We start from the raw sequence: 21,974 nt of genomic DNA, 5'->3' as shown, positions 1-21,974 counted from the left end.
TGGCAGCAGCCTGTCAACAGAGCCCAAGGGGAGCGGGACTTCCACCTGTGCCCTGGACCTGGCACCCAGACAGGGTGGCTGCCTGCCAGGAGAACATTGACTAGGATGCAGATCTCACAGTGTAGTGCTCAGCGTGTCCAGGATACAATGAGGAAACCTCCTATCATAGCCAGAACTGGGCCAGTCGTAATTTGAGCGAGAAAGACAATCAAGAGATGCAGCACCGCCGGGACTCAGATGGTGGAGTTGCCTGACGAGGATTTCAAAGCAGCTATCATAAAAATGCTTCAGCAGACAGTTAGGAGTTCTCTCTAAACAAGTGAAAAAGTAGGAAACCTCAGCAAAGAAATAGAAATTATTAAACAAACAGCAAAAAAACACCAAACAGAAATGAAAAACCTGGGAAACACAATACCTAAAATAAAGAACTTGCTGGACAGAACACAACAGTCCATTGGAGAGGAAAATACCATGAAGCCAAAGACAGATCAATAGAAATCACCTCATCGGGAAAACAAACGCAGGAGGACAGGGCCTCAGGCTCAGCGGGATGGGGACAGAAGATACAGTGTTCATCAAAGTGCAGTCCCAGAAGGGGAGAGAAAGATCGGGGCTGGAAAAATATCTGAAGAAACAATGACTGAGAATTCCCCGAATTTGGTGAAGGGCATAAACCTACAGATGTAAGAAGCTGAGTGAACCCCACGCAGTATAAAACCACAGCAATCCACACCTTGACATGTGCTAATTACTCTTCTGAAAATTAAACACAAAGAAAAAGTCTTGAAAGAAGCTAGAGAGAAACACTGTATTATCTACAGGCAGCACCAATTTGAGTGACAGTGAATTTCCCATCTGAAACCGCAGAAGCCAGAATGAAGTGCACGACATTTTTCAAGTGCTGAGGGAAAGGAACTGCCAACCAGTGAAAATACCCTTCAGGGATGAAAGGAAAATCAAGACGCTCTCAGATAAAGTCAAACTAAGAGAATTTGTCACTAAAAGACTTGCTCTTAATGAACGGCCGAGGGAGCTTTCCAACCAGAGGGGACAAGGTAACAGGAAAGCTTGGAATTTCCAAAAGGAAACATCAGTGGAATGGATAAAAATAGGGATAAGTGTAACAGCCTGTCCTCCTTGCACTTCTTTTAAATGACGCTCGATGGTTGAAGACCCGTGACATCATGTGCTGGCGGTGCTCGCGTGCGCCAGTTCCCGTCTTACAGTGGGGAGGGCAAGTGGACCTGCGTGGAGGTGACGTATCCACTCCTCACTCGAGGTGGTGAAGTGTCAGTACCGTGAGGCTGAGCTGCAAATGCATGTTTTAGTACCTGGAGCAACCACCACGAAAGCTATACAGCACATTATATGTAAAACCACTATAAATGAATTAAAGTGGAGTTCTAAAAAGGGCCACATGACCCATTGGAAGGCAAGAGGAGAGAGAAAGAGGAGTTAGAAGCAGAGGGAACAAACAGAACAAATAATAACAGGGCAGATTTAAGCACAGGAAATCAATGATTACTTTTAATGTAAGTGATCTAAATGCACTGATTACAAGACAGAGATCGGCAGAGTGGGTGAAAACGCGTGACCCAATTATATTTTATCTACAAGAGCTCACTTCAACCGTAGGTCGGTTGAAAGTACAAGGATGAAAAATGATATGGCATTCAAACATTAACTTTTTTCAGAAGTAGGTATGGCTGTGTTAATCAATTAATATTAGATAAAATACACTTCAGGACAAAGAAAACTACTGTGGACTAAAAGGGACATTACATGAGGATCAATCTACGAGGAAGACCTCTGATCCTAAATGGATCTGCACCAAACAACAGAACTTCAGAACACTTGAAGTCCAAAACAGTAGAACTGAGAGCAGAAGTAGACCAGTCCACGTAGAGTCAGGACTTGATGCGGCTGGAAGAACCAGTGGATGAAAACAGCAGAGACAGGAGAACTGAGATCAGAACAGAAACTCTGAGCGTTTGAGCGCCTCCCCATCCTCATCAGCACTGGGTGCTGTCGGGATTGCTGCCTTAGTGCTCCTGTGAGGTGTGAGTGTGTCCTCGTGGCGCTCACTGAGGTGGAGCATCTTTTCATGTGCTTGGTTCCCATCTGCGTGTCCTCCTTGGTGAAGTGTCTGTTCCGGTACTTTACCCATTCTTTTTTAACTTACTTTTGAATTTTGCGAGTGCTTTCTGTATTTTGGACATGTACTGGTCAAATATGTGCTTTGCAAATATTTTCTTAGTCCCAGCTTGTTTTTTCATTCTCTTACCAATGTCTTTACTAGAACAAAAGTTTTTCATTTTGATAAAGTCCTATTTATCAATTTTTCCCTTCAGGGAACTTGCTTTTAGATGTTGAGTCTGAAAACGAGCCTCACCCTGAGTGTCAAAGGTTTGTCTCCTGTGTATTTTCTAAAAGTTTTACAGTTTCACATTTTACATTTAAGTCTCTGGTCCATGGTCAGTTAAATTTTGTGTAAGTGTGAGGTTTAGGCCAAGGTTTATTTTTATTTTACCTTTTAACCTAAAGATGCTCACCTGCTCCAGGACCATTTCTAGTAAAGGCTGTCCTTCCTTCATTGAATTGCTTTTATGCCTTTGTCAGAAGTCAGCTGGGCATGTTTCTTTGTTTCTATTTCTGGACGCTCCATTTGCCGTTTGTTCTGAGTATTTATCCCGTCGCCACTGTCTTGATTACTGTAGCCTCATGGTACGTTTTAAAACCGGGTAGTGTGGTTCCTCCAATTTCACTCTTTTTCAAAATTGTTTTGGCTCCTTTGACTTTCCGTATAAATTTTAGAATCAGTTTGTCTATGTCTACAAAAAAAGTCCTGCTGGGATTTTGATCAGTGTGTGTTAAACCTGTGCTTCAATTCGGGAAGAACTGACGTTCTCATCACGTTGGGGCTTCCATTCCATGAACATGGTATGTGTCTCTATTTATTTAGGTCTTTGATTTCTCTCATCAGTATTTTGTGCTTTAAGTATACAGGTTTTTCGTGTTTCATTAGATTTATACCCAAGTTGTCTTTTTATATCAGTTGTAAATTTGGTTTTATTTTGGTTTACTATTGTCCATTATTCCTATTAGGTAGAAATAAGTGATTTTAGAGTTGTTCGTCTTGTATCCTGCAACCTTATTAAATTTACTTACCAGTTCTATGAGGGTTTTTTGGTCTTTATTTTTGGTTGATTCCTTGGGATTTTTTACAATATCCTGTTATCGAAATTTGGTCAGTTTTCTGTCTTCCCCTCCAAGCAGTGTGCTTTGGTCTCTTTTACTTGTGTTTTGCACTGGTCAAGACTCAGGATGTTGAGGTGGAGGGACGAAGGTAGACATCCTTGCTTTCCTCCTGGTCTGGAGGGGAGCGTTCAGGCTCTCACCATTAAGAGTGGTATTTAGCTGTAGGTTTCTTGTAGGTCTTTTGTTAGGATGTAGAAGTTCTCTTCTATTCTTGATTTATCATGAATGGGTGTTGAATTTTATCAGATCCTTCCTTTTTCCTTGAATCGATTGATATGGTCGTGTGGTTTTTCTTCTTTAGACTGTCTGTGTGGTAGATTGCATTGACTTATTTTTCGGTGTTGAACCAGCCTGACATCCCAGGATAAGCCGTCCTTGGCTGTAATGTATTCTTCTTTTTGTGTATTACTAGATTCAGCTTGCTGATGTTTGTTGATGATTTTTGTGTCCGTGTTCATGAGGGGTATTGGTCTGTAGTGCTTTTTATTCTACTCTCCTTGCCTGTATCAGCATAATGCTGGCCTCAAAAATGAGTTGGGGAGTGTTCCTTTCTCTTCTTTTTTCTGAAACTGATTGTGTAGAATTGGCATTATTTCTTCTTCAAAGGTTTGCACCTGGTAAAATCATCTAGGCGTTGGTATTTCTGTTGTGGAAGGTTTTTAATTAACAACGTAATTTTCTTAGTAGTCATAGAAATATTCAGGTTATGTATTTTTCTTGGGTGAATTTGGGTGGGTTGTGGGTTTTCTAGAGTTGGCGTTACACGTAAGTGGTCAGGTTTGTGTGTGTGGAGTTGTTGATGCCATCCATCCCTTTTAATTGTTTGCAGGGTCTGCAGTGGCAACCTCATTCCTGATACTGTTTCTTTGTATTTCTTTCTTTTTTTTTTTTGCCACTCTTGCTGGAGGTTTGCAGTTTAATTGGTCTCTTCAAAAAAGCAGTGTTCAGTTCCTTCCACTTTTCTCATTTTTTTCTGTTTTCAATTTCGTTGACTTCTGCTCTTTATTATATTCTTCCTTTTGCTGGCTTTGGGTCTGTTTTTTCCCTTTTTTTCTAGTTTCTTAAGGTGGAAGCTTAGATTATTGGTATGAAATCTTTCTTGTTTTCTAATATAAGCTTTTAAGGCTACAAATTTTTCTCTAAGCACTGCTTCAACTGCATCCCACGAATTTTGCTATAGAGTATTCTCATTTTCGTTCAGTTAAAAATACTTCTAATTTCATTAGTCATTTTCTTTAAACAGTGTGTTATTTTGATGGGTGTTGTTACATTTTCAAGTATTTGGAGATTTTCCTGTTATCGTCTGTTATTGCTATCTGGTTTAGTTCCATTATGGTCTGTGAACATAGTTTGTATAATTTCAATTTTTAAAAATTTGTTAAGGTTTGTTCAATGCCCCAGGAATATGCTCTATCTTGGGGAATGTTTTATCTGTGCTTGAGAAGAATTCTGTTATAATTGGGTGGTGTGTTCTATAAATTTCAATTAGAGCTATTTGGTTGATGGTATTGTTCAGTCCTTCCTAATCTTCTGTCTACAATTTCTATTTGCTACTTAGAAAGGAGTTTTAAAGTCTCCAACTGTACTTGTGGCTTTGTCTGTTTCTCCTTCTAGCCTTTCCGGTGTCCCCCTGCCCATTTCCCTGTCTTTCAGTTCAGCAAAACCAATCATTCTTCTTTCAAAAGTTGTCCAGGGTATGTGGTATCTTCATTATAGATGTTTTAGGCAAGATAACAACTCCCCTCTTCTAGCTGATTTCTAGACACACACACACACACACACACACACACACTCACTTATTCCTTCATTCTCTCTCTCCCTCTCTCCCAGCGAGGTTACAGTTTGCTTGAAAAGGAGGACAAAGGAAAGAAAGTACCCCATTTAAAAATGCATAAACAAGTGTTATTTATGGGAGTTGTTCGCTGACAGCTAGGATGGATTATAGCAAGCCTTCTGATTATGTCTGCAGCTACACACATATGCTTATTTGAATTTAGCCCTCGAGAACGGTTGCTCACGAGCCTTCAGAATCCGTCATACCCTGCTTTGAAAGGGGCCTTGCAGGGCTTCTCATCCAGCCTGTTCCTAAGGTGCAGAGGTTCTTCCCACAGAAGGTGGCTTCCTGGAGGTGGCCTCGGACATTGACCCCAGCTCACACTCTCCAGGGCGCCTCACTCAGTGGGTCAGTGCACACCTCCGAGAAGCACTCACCTGGTGAGTACGGCCATCAACACTGGAGTCTCACTGCCAGGGTCCCTGTCCCAGATGGGCCACCTCCCAGCTGTCACTTAACCTCCATGAGCCTTGGTTTCCCCTTTAAAAACCAGGGGCGGTAGGACTTACCTGCTGGACTGGGTGTGCGCTGTCCGCTCGGCTCCCCGCCGTCGCCGGGGGCCAGAGCTTCTTCAGCAGACCTCCCCCACCTGGCGGCTCGGGGCTCGTCTGTGCGGCGTCGCTGTGTGCGCATGTCAGCGCTCTGTTCTTTGTCACTGCCGAGGGCGTCCCGTGTGTGGATGTCCCACAATTTGTTTACGCACACCCTTGTTGGTGGACACTTGGTTTTCCCCAGTTTGTGGCTCTATATTACGAGTAAAGTCCTTGTGTAGAACTATGCTTTCTCCTGTGGAATGGCTGGTAGTTGTATGTTAAAACTTTCCAAGAAACTGCCAAGTGGCTGTTCCGTTTTACGCCCCACTGCCCGCGGGGGCGAGCTCCAGCCTCTCCTCACCAGCACTTGGCGTGGCCGGTCTTTTTCGTTTGAATCCTGCTGAGAGGTGCGTAGTGGTCTCCTCGTGGTTTGAGCTTTTATGTCCCCAGTGACCAGTGGCTTTGAGCCCCTTTTCATGTGCTTCTTTGTTATTTATTGTCAGTCTTCTTTGGCAAAGTGTCTGTTCAGATCTTTTTTCCGTTTTTCGTTTGACTGTTTGTTTTCTTATTGTTGAGTTTAGAGAGTTCTTTATATATTCTGGATACAAGTCCTTTGTCAGAGGCTTGTTTGCACATGCTGCCTCCGAGTCTACGTCTTGCTTTTTCATTCTCTTCATGAAATCCTTGAAGGAGAAGTTTTCATCAGTTTTTTTCTTTTATATATGATGATTTAGATATCATAGCTAAAACATCTTTGTGTATCCCCAATTCACAAAGATTTTCTGCCATATTTTTTAGCAATTTTATAATTTTTCATTTTAGGTATAGGTTTATTTTCATTTTGAGTTAGTTTTTATATTATACAAAATATAGATTTTAGGGGTTTTTTTTTTCCTATGAATCCCCAATTGTTCCAGTACCATTTGTTGAAAAGACCATCCTTTCTACCCTGGAATGCCTTAGTATATTTGCCAAAAACGGTTGTCCGTGTGTGCCTGTGTATCCATTTCTGTACTCCGTTCGGTTTCATTGATCGTCTGACTTGGGGCCAGAGCGGTTCTGATAACTCCAGCTTTGTAGTGATTCTTGAAGTTGGGTGCTGTCTCCCCTCCAGCTCCTTCTTGTTCAGTGTTGTTTGGCTATTCTGGGTCTGTCGCGTTTCCACGTGAACTTTAGAATCAGCTTGTCAGTTTCTACAGAGACTGGGCGTTTTGATTGAGACGCTCTGATCTGTAACAATTTGGGGGGCAGTGGAATCCTCACAAGATTGAGTCTCCCACCCATGAACATGGACAGCGTCTCTCTCCATGTGTTCAGCTCGTCCTTAATTTCTCTCCGCCTAACTGAGAACCTCGTAGTTCTCAGCGTGGGGGCCTTTCGTCACTCTTCCAGATTTGTCTCTGCTGGTTCCAGAACCGCGTAGTTTATGTTTTGGGTGCGTCTATTTAAACATCCTTGTAAATGAGGTTTCTCACTATCTGTTACTGATTTCTAGTTTAATTCCATTATGGTCACAGAACACATTTTGAATTACTAAAATCCTTTTCAATATACTGAGCCTCCTTCTGTGGCCCTGCCTACGTCTGCCCCGGTAAATATTCTGTGTACACCTGGAAAGACTCTGTATTCTGATGTTGTAGCTGGGGTGTTATAAATGTCAGTTAGGTCAAGTTGGTTGATAGTGTTCAGATCTACTTTATCCTGCCTGATTTTTTGCTAATTAGTCTATCTGTTATTGAGAGAGTGATATTGAAATCTCTGGTGATACTTGTGCTCTTGTCTATAATTCTTGCATTTCTGTCAGTTTTTGCCTCATCTCATTTGAAGCTCCTGTATTAGTGCAGAAATGTTTACGATTATGATGTTCTCTTGGTCAGTTGGCCTGTTTCTCGTGACAAAATTACCTTCTTGGTACTATTCTTGGCTCTGGAATTTCCTTTTTCTGATATCAGCAGCTTCTCCAACTTTCTCTGTAGCTTTTCTTGGTGTTAGCATGCTTTGTCTGTTTGCATCTTCATATTGAAAGTGCTTTTGTGTTGGCAGCATATAATTGGGTGTTGCTTTTTCATCCATTTGATAGTTTCTCTACCTTTTAATTGGGGCATTTAGACCATTTACATTTAATGTGATTGTGTGTGTGATGAGGTTTGATCTTGTCATCTTACTATCTTCTTTTCTATTTGTCCAATCTCTTCTTCGTTCCCCTTTTCCTCTTTTTCTGGCTTCTTTCTAATTAATTGGATGTTTTTTATGATTCTATATTATTTCCGTTTTTGGCTTATTAGGTGTAACTCTTTGTTTTGTTATTTTAGAGGTTGCCTTAGGGTTTGTAGTATGCATTTTCCATTTATCACAGTCTGCCTTCAAGAGATCTTAGACCTTTTCACATATGGTATCTAAGCTTACAACTGCACATGTCTGTTTTTCCCCTGGAGCCTTCATGCTATTGTTGTCATACATTTTATTTGTACTTTGGTCTTAAGCACCCGATATATTTTTGTTAGTTTTGTTTAAGCAATCTCTTTTAAAAGTAGTAATTTAAATATTTGTAAAAGACTTAAATAATATATTCTCCCACATAGTTGCGATCCCTGTTGCTCCTCACTCCTCTGTATGGATCTCTGTTTCCATGTGGTGTCATCTTCCTTCTGCTTGAAGGGCTTCTCTTGACATTTCTTGAGAGCAGATCTGCTGGTGATGAATTCCTTCAGTTTTTGTGTGCGAGAACATCTTTATTTTGCTTTTGCTTTTGAAAGATGTTTTCACTGGGCATAGAATCCTAGGTTTGTATTCTTTCTTCCTCTCAGTATTTTAAAGATTTTTATCCTCTGTCTTGCATCATTTCTGCTGAGAAATCTACTTTATTCCTTTGCATGTAACATCTCTTCCTTTCTCTGGCTGCTTGTAAGATTTTTTCTTTTTCTTTTTTAAATAGCTGTTTTGTTGTGTTTTTTTTTTTAAAGATTTTATTTTTTTTCCTTTTTCTCCCCAAAGCCCCCCGGTACATAGTTGTATATTCTTCATTGTGGGTCCTTCTGGTTGTGGCATGTGGGATGCTGCCTCAGCGTGGCTTGATGAGCAGTGCCTCCATGTCCGCGCCCAGGATTCGAACCAACGAAACACTGGGCCGCCTGCAGTGGAGCACGCGAACTCAACCACTCAGCCACGGGGCCAGTCCCCTGTTGTTTTTTTTTAAAGATTGGCACCTGAGCTAACATCTCTTGCCAATCTTTTTTCTTCTTCTTCTTCTTCTTCTCCCCAAAGCCCTCCAGTGCATAGCTGTATATTCTGCACCTGCTTCTGCTCGTCGTCCTGGATTTTCCTCCCTAGCCTCCCGTCATCACCTATGTCCACAGCCCATGTCGGAGATCCTTCCGTCTGTCATTTCTGGAGACTCTTTAGGTCGTTTTCTCAGTTCTCAGTGTCCTCTCCAAAATGCAGTCACACCTTCTGGGAGTGGACCAGTGGGCCCAGGACACACGTAGGCCCCACCCACCCCACCTCTGGCTGGTTTTCCTCCGTGCTCCTGTCCACCTGTGGTCCATGCAGAACCTCCCCCTCTGAACAGAGGCTGTTGGTTGCAATCTCCCGTCCTAAGCATGGGTATTTTTACCATTTTTTTCTTAATGCTGTTACTTCATGTCATATTTCCCATCTGTATATTTGGGAACGAAGCTTCATAACCTCCTCTCATAAGATTTCCCCTTTCTTCACCCAGAGGGCAGGCCTTCTCCAGCATGGGCTGTGGTGAGTGTCCTGTCATGCTCTCCCTCTCCTTGCAGGTCGAAGGTTGAGGAGCTGGAAGGGGCACGGAGCCGTCTGGAGGAAGACAAGAAAATGCTGGAAATGCGGCTTGAGCGGCTCACCCTGCAGGTGCGTGCTGGCGGGCAGCCCCGGGGAGGCCTGTCCTAGAACCTGCCTTTTCCCTCAGGCGCACCCCGCCCTCCTTTCTTCCTGGGTGTGAGTGTCCATGGTTCCCACACCCACAGACGTCCCAGGGACATCCTCCCATGCACACACCTCTAGCTGGCTCAGAGTGTGTCCTGCCCACAGGCTGCCTGTCCCCAGCCCCAGCCCTCCTGTCCCCTCGGTCTGTTGTTTTCTTCCCCTTCTCTCTGCCGCTGGCCTCAAGCCTGCAGTGCATGTGGTGCCCACGTTGCCGGGGCAGGTGCGGTGGGTGTGCTCTTAGGTGCGGAGGAGCCCGGGGCGCCTCCTGTGTTTGGGTCTGGGTTTGTACCCAAGCCTGTCCCCTCCACATGCAGCCGTGAAGCTGGACGCTGTTTACACGGGTTTTATTTCAGTTTGTTTTTCATTTTTATCCTGTTCCATGGCAAGCAACCCACAGGTTCGTGATTACCCAGATTTTGGACAGGCCATTGATTTTATCTTGACACCTATTAGAGGCAAATCAAGTCTCTTTTTTATTACCAATTCCTGGAGATGGGAGAAGTGACAACTTTGATAACGCGAGGCGCCGTGAGCCGCGGCTGGACCGTGTTCAGCTCTAGGACCTGTCATCTCGTACCGTTTTAATTGGGCTGCAGTCCTCAGATGGCGAGCTGGGCTGTTGGCAGGTGAATCCCCGGCCGCCCGTCAGCGGTGCCGTGTCAGAGACGGCTTCGTAAATCTCTTTCTGGGTGTTCAGTTGAGCACAGCCTGAGATCGTGGCTGATGGCTTCTAGCCCGCCTTGGTGACTGGGGTTCAGTGAGTCCTGCCAAAAGCGTTCATTTCCTTTTCTTCCTGCTTCTGGGCTGCCAGGCCCTTCACAAGGAGCCTGCAGTGGCTCTTGGCGAGGTTGTTGAGGGTCACATGAGGTGAGAGGTGCAGGTGAGCTCTGTGCCCGATGGACGTTTGCCACCAGATCCTGGGAAGATGGGACGTTTGGCCCATCTCAAGCGTTCCTGTGTTGGAGACAAGGGTGGGCAGGGCCTGGTCCTGTCTCCACAAGTGGGATTAGCCATGTCGACCGTACACGTCCTCCTGAGCTCCGCATGGGCGCTCGAGTCGGGTGGGGGCCTTGCTGTGCCTCCTGGAGCCACTCATGGCTGAGGAGGCAGACGGCGTCCGTGTTGGCATGGGGAGGGCACAGGTGAGTGTCCGCACCCTGGTGTTGGTGTGACCTGGCTCTCAGTGCCCAGGTTTCTCATCTGCGGTTGTGGGTGTGGAGAGGGGAACCGGCTGGCGGCAGCTGCGTGGAGTGCCCAGTTCACGGGCAGCCGAGCGTGTCTGAGCAGTGCCCACAGTGTGGCCTAGAGGGCGTGGCATGTGGGGCCTGGTTGCTGTCATCCTTGGGGAGTAGAGGTTCCTGCGATGATGTGATGACTGGAGCACAGGCATTCCCTGAGCCTCCGCCATGGCCCTTGGGCAGCATGGGGCGGAGGCTTCTAGATAGCCATGCAACCACCTCTCCTCTGCTCCCAGAAGTGGATAAATATCCAGAGCTGAGCCTGGGAGGCGAGGCTGCACGTCCCTCCCTGTGGGTGCTTGGGGGCCCTAACACTTGCCTCTCACCCATGGCTGCACTCATTCGCTCCCACCGGCTTCGAGCCTGGGACTGTTTGCTGACCTTTGCAGCTCTACAGTTTGCCCAGGTCCTGAGACAACAGCAAAAAGAGGTTCCTGCCCACCTCTATCCCGTGTTACAGCCCCTTGCTCCATGTTTCGGGTTTCAGTTTGAGACCAGGAAGGGACTGAGGACCATCCCTGCACCTCAAATGGGCTCGTTTCAGAAGGGTCAGCATGATGGTGGGGCGGCCTGGATCCCCATTTCCTCACCCGTCGTCTCGGTAGTCACAGCTGCCTCGAGCCTCCGCTGTGTGCTGTCACCAGGCCCGTGGCCCCAGGTTCTCATAAAGCCTCCTGTGTCTGAGTCTGCAGTCCTCAGAGAGAGGGCACGCAACCCCCGTTTCGCTGATGAGGAACCTCCCCTCGAGAGCTTCCGCATGTGGTCGTGGGCACCCAGCCAGAAGATGAAGAGCTGGGCTTTGAACCCGGGCCCGTCGCCCCCTGAGTCTGGGCTCCCTCTCTGTACTCGTCACCCACCCACCCCACTGTGCCCTGCCCTGCCCATGCCCGCTTCCCTACGGCCTCAGGGCTGTGTCCCTGATGGCCTGACTGCACTCCCAGGTCCCCAGCCTCAGCTCAGGGACCACTGGTCTGCTCCCCCACCCCCAGCACCGCCCCCACTGCCTATGCCGGCTACCCTGACCTTGGTCTGTTGTATGATGCTCTGGGGCCAGAAGAGGTTTGCGCTCCAGAGGCTGAGCTGATCACTGCAGCTGTGTTGGTCACTCCCACGTGATAGCGACAGCTCCTATCTGACCCAGACGCCGGGGAGGCAGAGAGTTTGTCCCGCCACCGTCTACTCATCCAGCACGAGAGGAGCACCTGTCTGCACAGGCCTGCTGAGGATGCAGGAAATGGGGCAGGCTCTGCCCTGGACCCTGCAGGGCAGACAGGAGCAAAGGCCACAACTCAGAGCGAGATGACCGGTCATTCTGGTCACGGTCACAAGTTCTACTTGTGTCTGATCCAGGGAGCTGGTCCAGGTGGCGTCAAAATGGGTCTGAAGGTGACTTGAACCCGTGGAAACACAGGGGGAGCCCTGGAGGGTGCCATGGGGGCACCCGCCTCCAAGCCCGCCGATCTCGGCTGGAATCCTGTCCTGTCCCTTGGCTGGGTGGTCTTAGGCATGCTAGGCTTTGCCATCCAAGCCCCCAATGTGTTCTCTGTAAAACTGGAAATGATGCCCACAGGGGGCGCTACCGGGGAGATCAAATGCCACGTCTGACTGCCACACCTGGTCCACAGGAGGTGCTCAGGAGATGCTCACATCCACCTATGGCCCCTCCCTGCCTTCTCCATCACGAGGGCGCAGACCGCACCCCTGCACCTCTGTCCCTGGGTCTTGGAAGCAGAAGGAGAGCGCGCGACGCCCCTCCAGGAGGCCTGGCTGCAGTGTGCCGCTCACTGCTCCTTCCTGCCGGAGCCCCACGCTTCTCTGCGCCTCCGGGGCCGGCACGCAGCTCTGGGCCGGGCCGCAGGAGGGGGCAGCCTGAAGAGGGCTGAGCCGTCGCCCGCCCGCCGCATGCTGATCCGAGTGTTCCTTATGCAAATACCCTCTCCTCGCCTCTCCTCTCTCTCTGGAGGAGCATCTTCAAGTCGAGCCGCTTCAAGGAAGATTGATTAAAATCAGCTGCAGTTTGGCTTAATTGGGAACATATGCTCGGAGAGGGCGCGCGACTAGTTAGAACTTTTCGTAATGCCTTCACAGCTGGTTGGCCAGGCGACAGAGCTGCAGTCGCCGCTCGGGGCTGGGTGCGCCTGCCTGTTGGGCCGTGCCCACGCGCCGCCTGGACGCTCAGCCTGTCTGGGCTCCTTGGCACTGCCCGCACTTGCCTGGGGTGACTGTGTGCGTTGCTAACGTAGCTCAAGAAGGTGGCACCTCCCGCCAGCCACCAGGGACACGGGTAGCTTGGGGGCCCACAACTACTGCTTGCTCATGCAAGGCCCCATTCAGAGATGGGGAAACTGAGGCCCACAGTCAGCCAGCACCTGGATGACCAGCTCAGACACACCTTACCTTAGAGGCCCAACGGGTTGAACGTGTCACAGTTTGCGCAGATAAAGGCGGAAATTGAGCAAAGCTCCTGAAACTCTGGCTCCGGAAGCAGGGGAGTTCTGTGGTTCTCCGAGTAGCTGCAGGAGTCGGGGCTCTGGGGGTCAGCGAGTGGAGACAGAGCGGGAAATGCACCCGAGGTGCCCTGGTCCCCACCCCGCCTTTCCCAGCGGTCCTGGCTCTCCCCGCCCGGCGTCTCTGGGCGGCCCCGCCTCCCTCCTGCCCTGGGTCCTTTCCAGCCTCCCGCCCCCACCCCTGCCCCGCGCACTTCTCCACGGGCCTAGGGTTCCCAGAACCAGGAAGGTGGCTGAGGAACGCAGCAGGGGCGCACGCGTCGTTTGTCCTGACAGACCTCCCGTGACCCCCTCTTAGCAGCGGGCCCTGGGCATGGGTGGTGGCACTGTTCCTCACCGACTGTGGCCCTGCCTGCAGAGCTGACACCATTCCCTGCGGCTGTCCTTGGAGGACAGGCCGGTGCCTAGGCAGGCGCCTCTGCTGCTGCTGTTAGCACTGTGGACACCACCGTCCTCAGCCACCCTGACCCTGACACACGGGGTCTTCTGCGTCTGTGTGATGGGCCCAGCTCAGGGACTGTCTCCCGAGGCCGCTGTCTGGGGCCAGCCCACGGCGGGGCAGCTTGGGCCGGAGGCAGCGTGTCCGTCAGGAGCCCCACCTCAGGCTGGACGCCATCCCCGCGCAGTCACCCCGCTGAGAGGAGCAGCTTTGCGTGTGGAGAGCACGGCCCGGCCGCACACTCACGCTCCGTTGCCGCCGCCCTGGCTCACCCCGAGTCTGGGTGGTGATGGGGGGCCAGCCTGCAGACCCAGCCCTGCTGGGCGTTCCTCGTTTTAGGAACATTCCACAACATACAGCAACCTTGGCAGGATGTTACAGTGAACACCCATATCCACCACCCGGATCCCGCCAGGCGTGTTTTCTGTGGTGGCTTTATGACGTGCCCACCCACCCCTCTTCCGTCCACCAGTCCTGTTTATTTTTTTGATTTTTTGAAGCAAATTGCAGACATCTGTCCCGCCCTCTCAGTGCTCCAGCTCGCACGTCATTAAGCGGAAGTCACCTTTGGGGTTTGAGCCGGCATCCACCGCCCCTCAGTGTTGCAGGTTCCCACAGATTGATGGTTGGGGCGGATGGAGCCCCCTGCATGGCAGCCGTCTCCCCAGAGGCCCCGCTCACCCTCGCTGTGCCCCAGAGCCCTGCCTGCTTCCCCTCCCTGGCTGAATGGGGCTGCCCCACCGCCAGCCTGTAGCCCATGACATTTAAAATAAGTATCTTTTTTGGAAATGGAGTGGGTAGAAAATTGCTAGGTTCCCCGTGAGCGGAAAGCTCATGGTGCCGTGGAGACCGTCCCCACTGCGGTCCCTGCACCAGCAGGCGGGCAGCGCTGTCCTCCAGCCTCCTCGGCCCCCGCCGCCTTCCCGTCCCCATCGGGGCGGGGCGTCCACCGCTCCTCACAGCCCTCTGCCCTTCCCTGTCGACGCTGGGGCAGCCCCTGGCCGCTTTCCACACAGCAGAAGCCCCCGGAGCCCCGCTGGTTCCCTCTCACCTGCAGGCTCCCGCCCAGCCTGCCCTCCTGGCGGCACACTTGTCAGTCCTTGACCGCAGTGCCCTCACCTGCCTGACCTGTTCCCACCTGCCAGGGAACCCTGAGCCCAAAGGAGGCCCAGCCTCTGCCTCTCAGACCCATCTTGCCTCTGATTGCCTCCTGGGGGTCCTCTGGCTGCTTGCCAGGCCCCTGGGCACATCCTCCCCACACTGGACAGGTGGTTTTTTGATGCCCACACTTCTGGAATGTTCTCTGAGGGTGGCTCCCCGGAGGGGTAGAACCGCACAGCTGTGCATGAGAACAGTGCAGCCAGGGCTCTGGGCCTGCCGTGCGGTGAGCCCCAGAGACGGTGATCCCTGGAGTGAGGAAGGTTTGTGCTCAGGGATGTCGCTCTGACGGTCTACTTCCTCCATGTGGACCTAGCAACTGGAGCGCAGGTGTGCTGGACTGACGTGGCGATGGCCACAGCATGGGTCTGCGCTGCACTCACCCCCTTGCGGTGACACCGGGCATGGCCCTGTGGGTGCTTTCACATAACACTCACGGGCACTGAGGAAGGGGTATCGTGATTCCCACCGTGCAAATGAAGAAGCCCAGGGTCACAGAAGCCGGTGATCTGCCACAGGTGACACAGTCGCGTCCTCACACTCCAAAGAGCCCCCACTGCCATGAGCTGTGCTCCACCTCGCCCAGTGGAGTCCAGGCCCTCCCTTCCCCCTCGGCTGCCACTTCTGCCCTGAAAGCCTGGGGTGTCTGTGAGGACCGCAGGGCCAGCTGCTCCCCGCCTCCCCACCCATCATGGTGGAGCCAGAGCTCTAGGGATCCAGACCACGAGCTGGCCCTGCTCCCCTCCCGCTGGCTTCCACTCGGTGCCCTCCCGTCTCCCACCTTGCCGTGGTGTGGCCAGCACTGTCAGACTCCCGCGACCTGCTCTGTGTGGAGCGCCCTCCCCGTCTGCCAGTCAGCCTGCCCGTCCATCAGGCGCAGCTCACGCGTCACCCCTCCTCTGAGGCTTTGCACCCACGTCCCAGGACCTGTATGGGGGGCAGTGTGGTCCTCTGAGGGCAGTGACCTTGCCTGGATCACCCAGATAGCACCAGCCTCAGGCCTGGCCCCCAGCCAGTGTTCCTGGGGCGTAAGTGGAGTGGGCGCACGTGGGCGGGCATGGACAGCAGCAGAGTACCCAAGAGGTGGCTCTGGAGGGAGCGCGTCTAGGTGAGAACTCCCACCTGTCGCTTCTCAGACGCCAGACCCTAGACCCTGGGCGAGCGCTGTCACTTCCCGAGTCCCAGCTCCTGCGTTTGGAAAATGAGGATGAAATGACCCATTCCCAGGGTGGTGGCGCAGATTCAGTGAGTCATGCACATGAGGCATTTGTGTAGTTCCTCTCACATAGTAACTTCTTCGAACTGGGCTTATTTTTATACCTAATATGTGTTCTTCCTGCCGCCCCCCTTTAGCTCACAAGGTAGCCTGTTGCCTGTTGCCTTCGGGAGCTCTCTCCTCTCAGTACGTGGTGCCCTGGTTATTTTTACCCAGCTGCGTGGAGCCTCACTGGAGGATGTGTCGTGATTTATTTACCCAGTTGCCTGTTAACGGATATGTGGGTAGTCTTCCCTTCCTGTGATCCTAATCAGGGCTGTGGCAAGTGTCCTTCTATATATGGCATTTCCTGTGTGTGCACGACTGTGTGGGTGAACTTCCAGGTGAGAGAGAAGGGGATCAGAGCTGCCTGCGTGCGTCTCGACAGGTCCAGCTGAGCGGCTCTTCACGGCGGGCGCATCAGTGTGCCCACTTACAGAGCAGGACGGTGGCCCAGCAGCCTCGCCAGCAGAGCACACCCCAGGCTCCCGCCCTTCTGGTCCAGGAGGTGAGGGGGAAGCTCCATGTAGTTCTCACCTCAGTCCTTTGTTACATGTGAGTGAGGGGTTTTAGTGTGTTTGTAACTGTTAATTGTCTTTGATCCATTTTCCATGTGGGTCATTGGTCCTTGTTGATTCCTCAGAGCTCTTTGCATATTTAGGAACCGAGCCCTTTTTGTTTTAACTTGCGAATGGATTTTCTGAATTTACCATTTCTCTTTGCTTGAGGTGTTTTCTACCAAGCAGAAGTTTTTGACTTTTAAATTTTTACATAGATGCATTTACCCACCATTTTTTTCTTTTGTGGCTCTGGGTTTAGGGTCATGTTTTTACCTTTCTCACGTCAAGGTTATGAAAGAACTCTCCATGGTTTCTTCTGGATTTTGGTGGTTTCATTTTTTACATTTAAATCTGTGATTGATTTGGACTTTGGTTTTGGTTTTGGTTTTTCATATGGTGTAAAGCGTGACGTCAACCTGTTATTTGAAAGAGGCCCTTCCCAGGAGCCCGCGCGCCGCTGGGTGAAAAGCTCGTCTTTTCCTCGCCGGTCCAAGGTGCTTCCTTCCTTGTGTCCTGGACTCTTGCGTGTCTGTGGTCTGTTTTTGCTCTTTGTCTTGCCCCCCGTTAGTTCATGGGTCAGATCAAGGGCGAGTTCTGGATTGTTCTAGTTATGGAGCGTTACTGTTTCAGCATCTGATGCGTCTTGTCCTGCCTGCCCCCATGGCTCTTCTCTACCAGAATTTTCCGAGCCACCTTTGTCTATTTTTTTATGAACTTTAGAGTCAACCTGTCTAGCTCCCCTCTCCCTTGGTCAATCTAGAATTTTGCTAGATTTTGTGAAACGCGAACTTCTGGAGATGGCACGTCTTCAGAGTGTTACTCCTCTTACGCAAGAACGTGGCTGTCTTTCCATCTGTTGGGCCCACTTTTGTATCCTGTTGGGACATTTTATAGCTATATATTTATCTTGCTCGTTTCTTGTTGAATTTACTTCTCGTTACTGTTTTTATCATCAGTGGATGTTCTCTTCGGTTTCACCCCCTTACCTGGTGCTGTCTACCCACGCAGACCCTGGCTTCTGTCTATGAGGTCTGTCACTGCCCTGAGGTGGCGGGGCGTGAGTGAGCAGGCGTGTGCCCCCCTTGGATGGCCTGTGTCCCCGCTGCACTGCGACTGGGTCTCAGAGCTGGGCATCCACACCCCTGTGGCTGCGGGCAGAGCAGGGGCTCAGCGTCTAGTCCAGGGCCTTGCTGCCCCGGCCTGCCTTCCTGAATATTCTGTGTAAACAAGACACTTAATGAGGAAACAGCCTCAACTCCCACCGAGGTGGCACCAGGCTGCTCATGTTTATTAACACTGAGGACTAAAAAAAGCCAGCTGGCTGATGTGCATTTGTGTGGAGAAATTTCCACAGGCACTGATTTCTCTTGATTTTTTTATGAGAAGAATGACTCATCTTGAATGTTAAGCCCCTTCTTGCCCTATGGGCCCTGGGACCCAGAGCCGGGGCCAGCGGGCATCCTGGGACCTCAGATCCCCGGAGTGCTGGCCAGCCACTGTTTGCAGGCGAGGCCACTCGGTGTCCCCGAGGGTCCCATCAACCAGCTGCCGTGGGGTCTTTTTACCTTGTGACCCTCAGGGGGCTAGTCCAGCCCTGCTCTGCCACTGGCCTACTCAAGACCCAAAAAGCACAAAGTACCGTGAGCGGCGCCATGGCCGGCCTTGACATCTGCCAGTACTCAGTGCCGTCTGAGGGCGCTGCAGCCTGGGCGTTCTCAGACCGCGGTTCTGACACCTCTCTTTATCCGCATATGGTCCTTGCGAAGCTTTTAGACATAAAAGTTAGGGACCCAACACTTTACGAACCTGAAAGTTAGGCATGATAAGAAATAATACGTAACCGTCGTGTTCAGGCAGGTGGCATTTTGCTGACCGTGGGTCACAGAGTGTTTCAGCCACGTGTGTGGTGGCGGGGGTGGGGGGGGGGGCGGGCAGGGCACACCTGGTTCCTCTGAGCCCCCTCGCTAATGTGTGCCGTGGGCCCAGCGTGAAGCATGGGGGAGGGAGGCTGCGCCCTCGCTCGGGTGGGCTGTCACAGGACACTGATGGGCTGCAGGTGGGAGGGCGGTCCGCACGGGGCTGATTTCTGCGGAGGACAGCGCGGCACCCTCAGGTGTCCACCAGGGTGGTCAGGCGGGGCGGTGGGGCATCCCTGGCGTCAGGGCAGCTCTGGCCAGCCACCCCCGTGTCCGTGCCGGGAACAGAGGCCCAGAGCCTCTCGGGGCAGAGCCAGGAGCAGACTCGGGGTCCCGGGCTCCTTCTCCTGCACCCTGCCATCCTCACAGCTTCCATTCCAATCACAGTTTCCATGACCAGGGGATTCAAGATGGGCACGAGGAAACTGGCTCAGGGGGCCCTGCCTTTAGTCTTTGTGATCGTCTTAAGGCTTGCAAGACACCTTGGCCCGCCCTGCGCACTCAGGTTTCAGCCCCTGGTGGGTGGCCTGCATACACCCCTTTAACTGCCTGTCACCTCTCTCCCTGTACGGCCAGCACCTGGGACGACCCCGCCAGCATCCTGGCTTTGTGTCCCAGTGCGCTCCTCTTCCCTCAACACTGGCCAGGGTCTCACCCTCACGCACCGGATGGGGGATCTGAAGTCTGGCATGGCTCCCTCCGGCCACGTCCTGCTGCTGTGGGGGAGCCTGCTCTCCTGTTGCTGCCGGCTGTGCCCCAGCCCCTCCAAGGGGCTGTGTACCGGTCCTTTGTGTAGGCATGCTGGGTGTCAGCCTGCGTGGTGGACCATCGCCCGGCCCCTTCTCCTGGGGTTCATCTGCCCCTCCCTGTGCCGGGTGGGGCCAGACCACGTGGCACAGACCCAGCTGGGTGGAGGACCCGCAGTGCCTCTGCCCTGCTGTGGAGTCTGCGTCTCGTCCCAACAGCCATGCTCCCAGCCTGCCGACTCTCTGCTCACCTACCTGCGGCACCGTCTCCCGCAGCCAGGCTCCCACCCACACCCACAGTGACTGGACCTGCGCCTCCAGGAAGCCCCCTCGAGGTCCCCAGGGCACTGGGGGCGGCAGTCGAGCCTGGGACGTGCACCACAGGGGTGCTGCCCACACTGGGGCCAGACTGCTCGCCCTCCGCGGCAGAAATCAGGTGTTCCAGGGACAGAGGGGCAGGGTGGCAGAGGAGCTTTTCGTGTGCGTGTCCGTCTCCCCTGCCCTGCCTGCCCGTGCAGGGAGAGAAGGGGTGCTGCAGAGAGGGCCTGGGGTGGGGGAGGAGCTGACATGTCGCACTGTCTGGTGCCGCGTGGTGGCAGAGGCCCTCCCTCGGCAGCTCCAGGCCTCGCCTGTGCCTGCGCAGCCTTCTCCATGAGCTGGGCAGCTTGCACTGGCGCTTGGGAAGGAGGCTGGTCGGAGGGCAGAGGCTTCTCTCATGTGGTGCAGGCTGCTGGCTCCTCCGAGTCCCTTGCTCTGTGTCAAGGATGGTGTCTGGCCCCGCCAGCTTCCCTTGGGAATGATTGTGGGGACAGAGGGCTTGGCTGCTCTGCAAGAACATGGCAGACTCCAGTGGGTTATGCTTAAAAAGAGTCGACCGTTTTACAAGGCAGGGTGCTTTGGGTTGCAGTTATCAGAAAGCCCAATGCTAAGTGGCTTAAATAAGAAAGCTTCAGGCAAGGCTTGATCCAGGCCTGAGTGCTGGTTTCCTGCTCTGTCTCTGCCTTTCACCTTGTCAGGCCCATCCCTAGGCTGGCCTCCCTCAGAATCGGGAGGCTTTGCTCCACGGATGATTTTATCTGTTCCCCTGAGAGTGGGGAAGAGCCTCTCTGGTCCAGTGATCCAGGGCTCAAGGCCCCGGACTCGTTCTGAACATGTCACTGGTCCCCATGCCCTCCCTGCACCAGCTGCCTTGGCCAGAAGGAAGGAGGATCTGAGGCTGAGCCGAGATTGTTTCACCACCCCAGTGCTGCAGAACTAGAAGGGCCCCCACCAGAATTAGGGTGCTGGGAGGGGCCGGCCTGGGTGCTGGCAAGGCAACAGTGTGGTCGGCCTTCCCTCAATGAGGTCGATTGTAAGATCCGGGAGGAAATGGTGTCGTGGGAGCTCAGTGAAAGTGTGTCCAAGGGCATTTTGAAATCTCCAGTTCTTCCTGCAGCTTCTGCTTTGTGCTGGTGTCTGCGCCTGCTGTGGTGGGGCCGGGGACGCCTGCGGTGACTTGGTGCCGACCTCGGAGCCCACGCCGGCGGAGGGCTTGGTGGGTTGCGCCTCACTCGTTTCCTCTAGAAGCCCCACTACAAATTGGGCAGCTTCCTGGCGGGATGTTCCCTTTCCGAGTTTGGTGCTTTCTTTGAGTGTTCTGCCCTGTTAAACAGATGGCCCCAGAGCCTTGAGACGGGCACACTTGTCCTAAGTTACCAGATGGCCTTGGGAGAGTGGTGCTCTCGGGGCCCCACTGGCCTCACTTGTGAAGCGAGGGGGTGGACCTCTGTTCCTCACCAGGCGCCTTTCTCGGGAGGCAGGGTCCTGGGAGCACAGCAATTTCCGGCCCTGCAGGGGCGCCTGGGGCTCTGTGCTGACCATCCCTACCCCTCCTGTGAGCCAGCCCACCATTACTGGGCTCCTTTGTGGGCACTGCTCCAACTTGGGGTACGGTGGAGGGAGGGGCAAGCAGGGCCCCGACTTTCATGAGCTCGTGTCCTGTGGGGAGAGACAAACAATGGGCTGATTATATAGACAAGGAAATCAATGAGGCGGTGATGCGAAGAAAAGGAAGCAGGCCCTTGGAATGGACTCCAGGAGCAGCAACGTGAGGACCTGGCAGGACCACGTGCTCCTGATCTCCTTCTGTGGCTCAGAGAAGGACAGGAGGAGTTGGCCTCCCAGAGCGCTCAGGGCTCTCCACCGCAGGCTCTAGAATAGTCAAGGTGGGGTCAGCCCCCCAGTGCTCGGGGCCCTCCACCGCAGGCTCTACAATAGTCAAGGTGGGGTCAGTCCCCCAGTGCTCGGGGCCCTCCACCGCAGGCTCTACAATAGTCAAGGTGGGGCCAGTCCCCCAGTGCTCGGGCCCTCCACCGCAGGCTCTAGAATAGTCAAGGTGGGGTCGGTCCCCCAGTGCTCGGGCCCTCCACCGCAGGCTCTAGAATAGTCAAGGTGGGGTCGGTCCCCCAGTGCTCGGGCCCTCCACCGCAGGCTCTAGAAGAGTCAAGGTGGGGTCAGTCCCCCAGTGCTCGGGGCCCTCCACCGCAGGCTCTAGAATAGTCAAGGTGGAGTCAGTCCCTGAGTGCTCGGGGCCCTCCACCGCA

At 52.4% G+C, this 21,974-nt stretch overlaps 1 protein-coding gene across 18 annotated transcripts in view; it reads left to right on the top strand.

Moving 5' to 3' along the window:
- The window catches only part of MAD1L1 (mitotic arrest deficient 1 like 1), a 420,727-nt gene that overhangs the window by 278,766 nt on the left and 119,987 nt on the right, over nucleotides 1–21,974 (top strand). For all 18 annotated transcript variants that reach the window (XR_011424443.1, XM_001490482.5, XM_023655119.2 and 15 more), the window contains one exon: nucleotides 9,408–9,498. Coding sequence is in view for 17 of the 18 variants with exons in the window: in XM_001490482.5 (XP_001490532.1) it covers nucleotides 9,408–9,498 (91 nt within the window). In the remaining variant the exon portion in view is untranslated. The remainder of the gene's footprint in view (nucleotides 1–9,407; nucleotides 9,499–21,974) is intronic.

This window comes from Equus caballus, chromosome 13 (genome assembly GCF_041296265.1).
Source record: "Equus caballus isolate H_3958 breed thoroughbred chromosome 13, TB-T2T, whole genome shotgun sequence".
Taxonomy (NCBI): Eukaryota; Metazoa; Chordata; class Mammalia; order Perissodactyla; family Equidae; genus Equus; species Equus caballus.
Note: the sequence above shows the minus strand (reverse complement) of the source record. Positions and strands in the feature narration are given on the sequence as shown.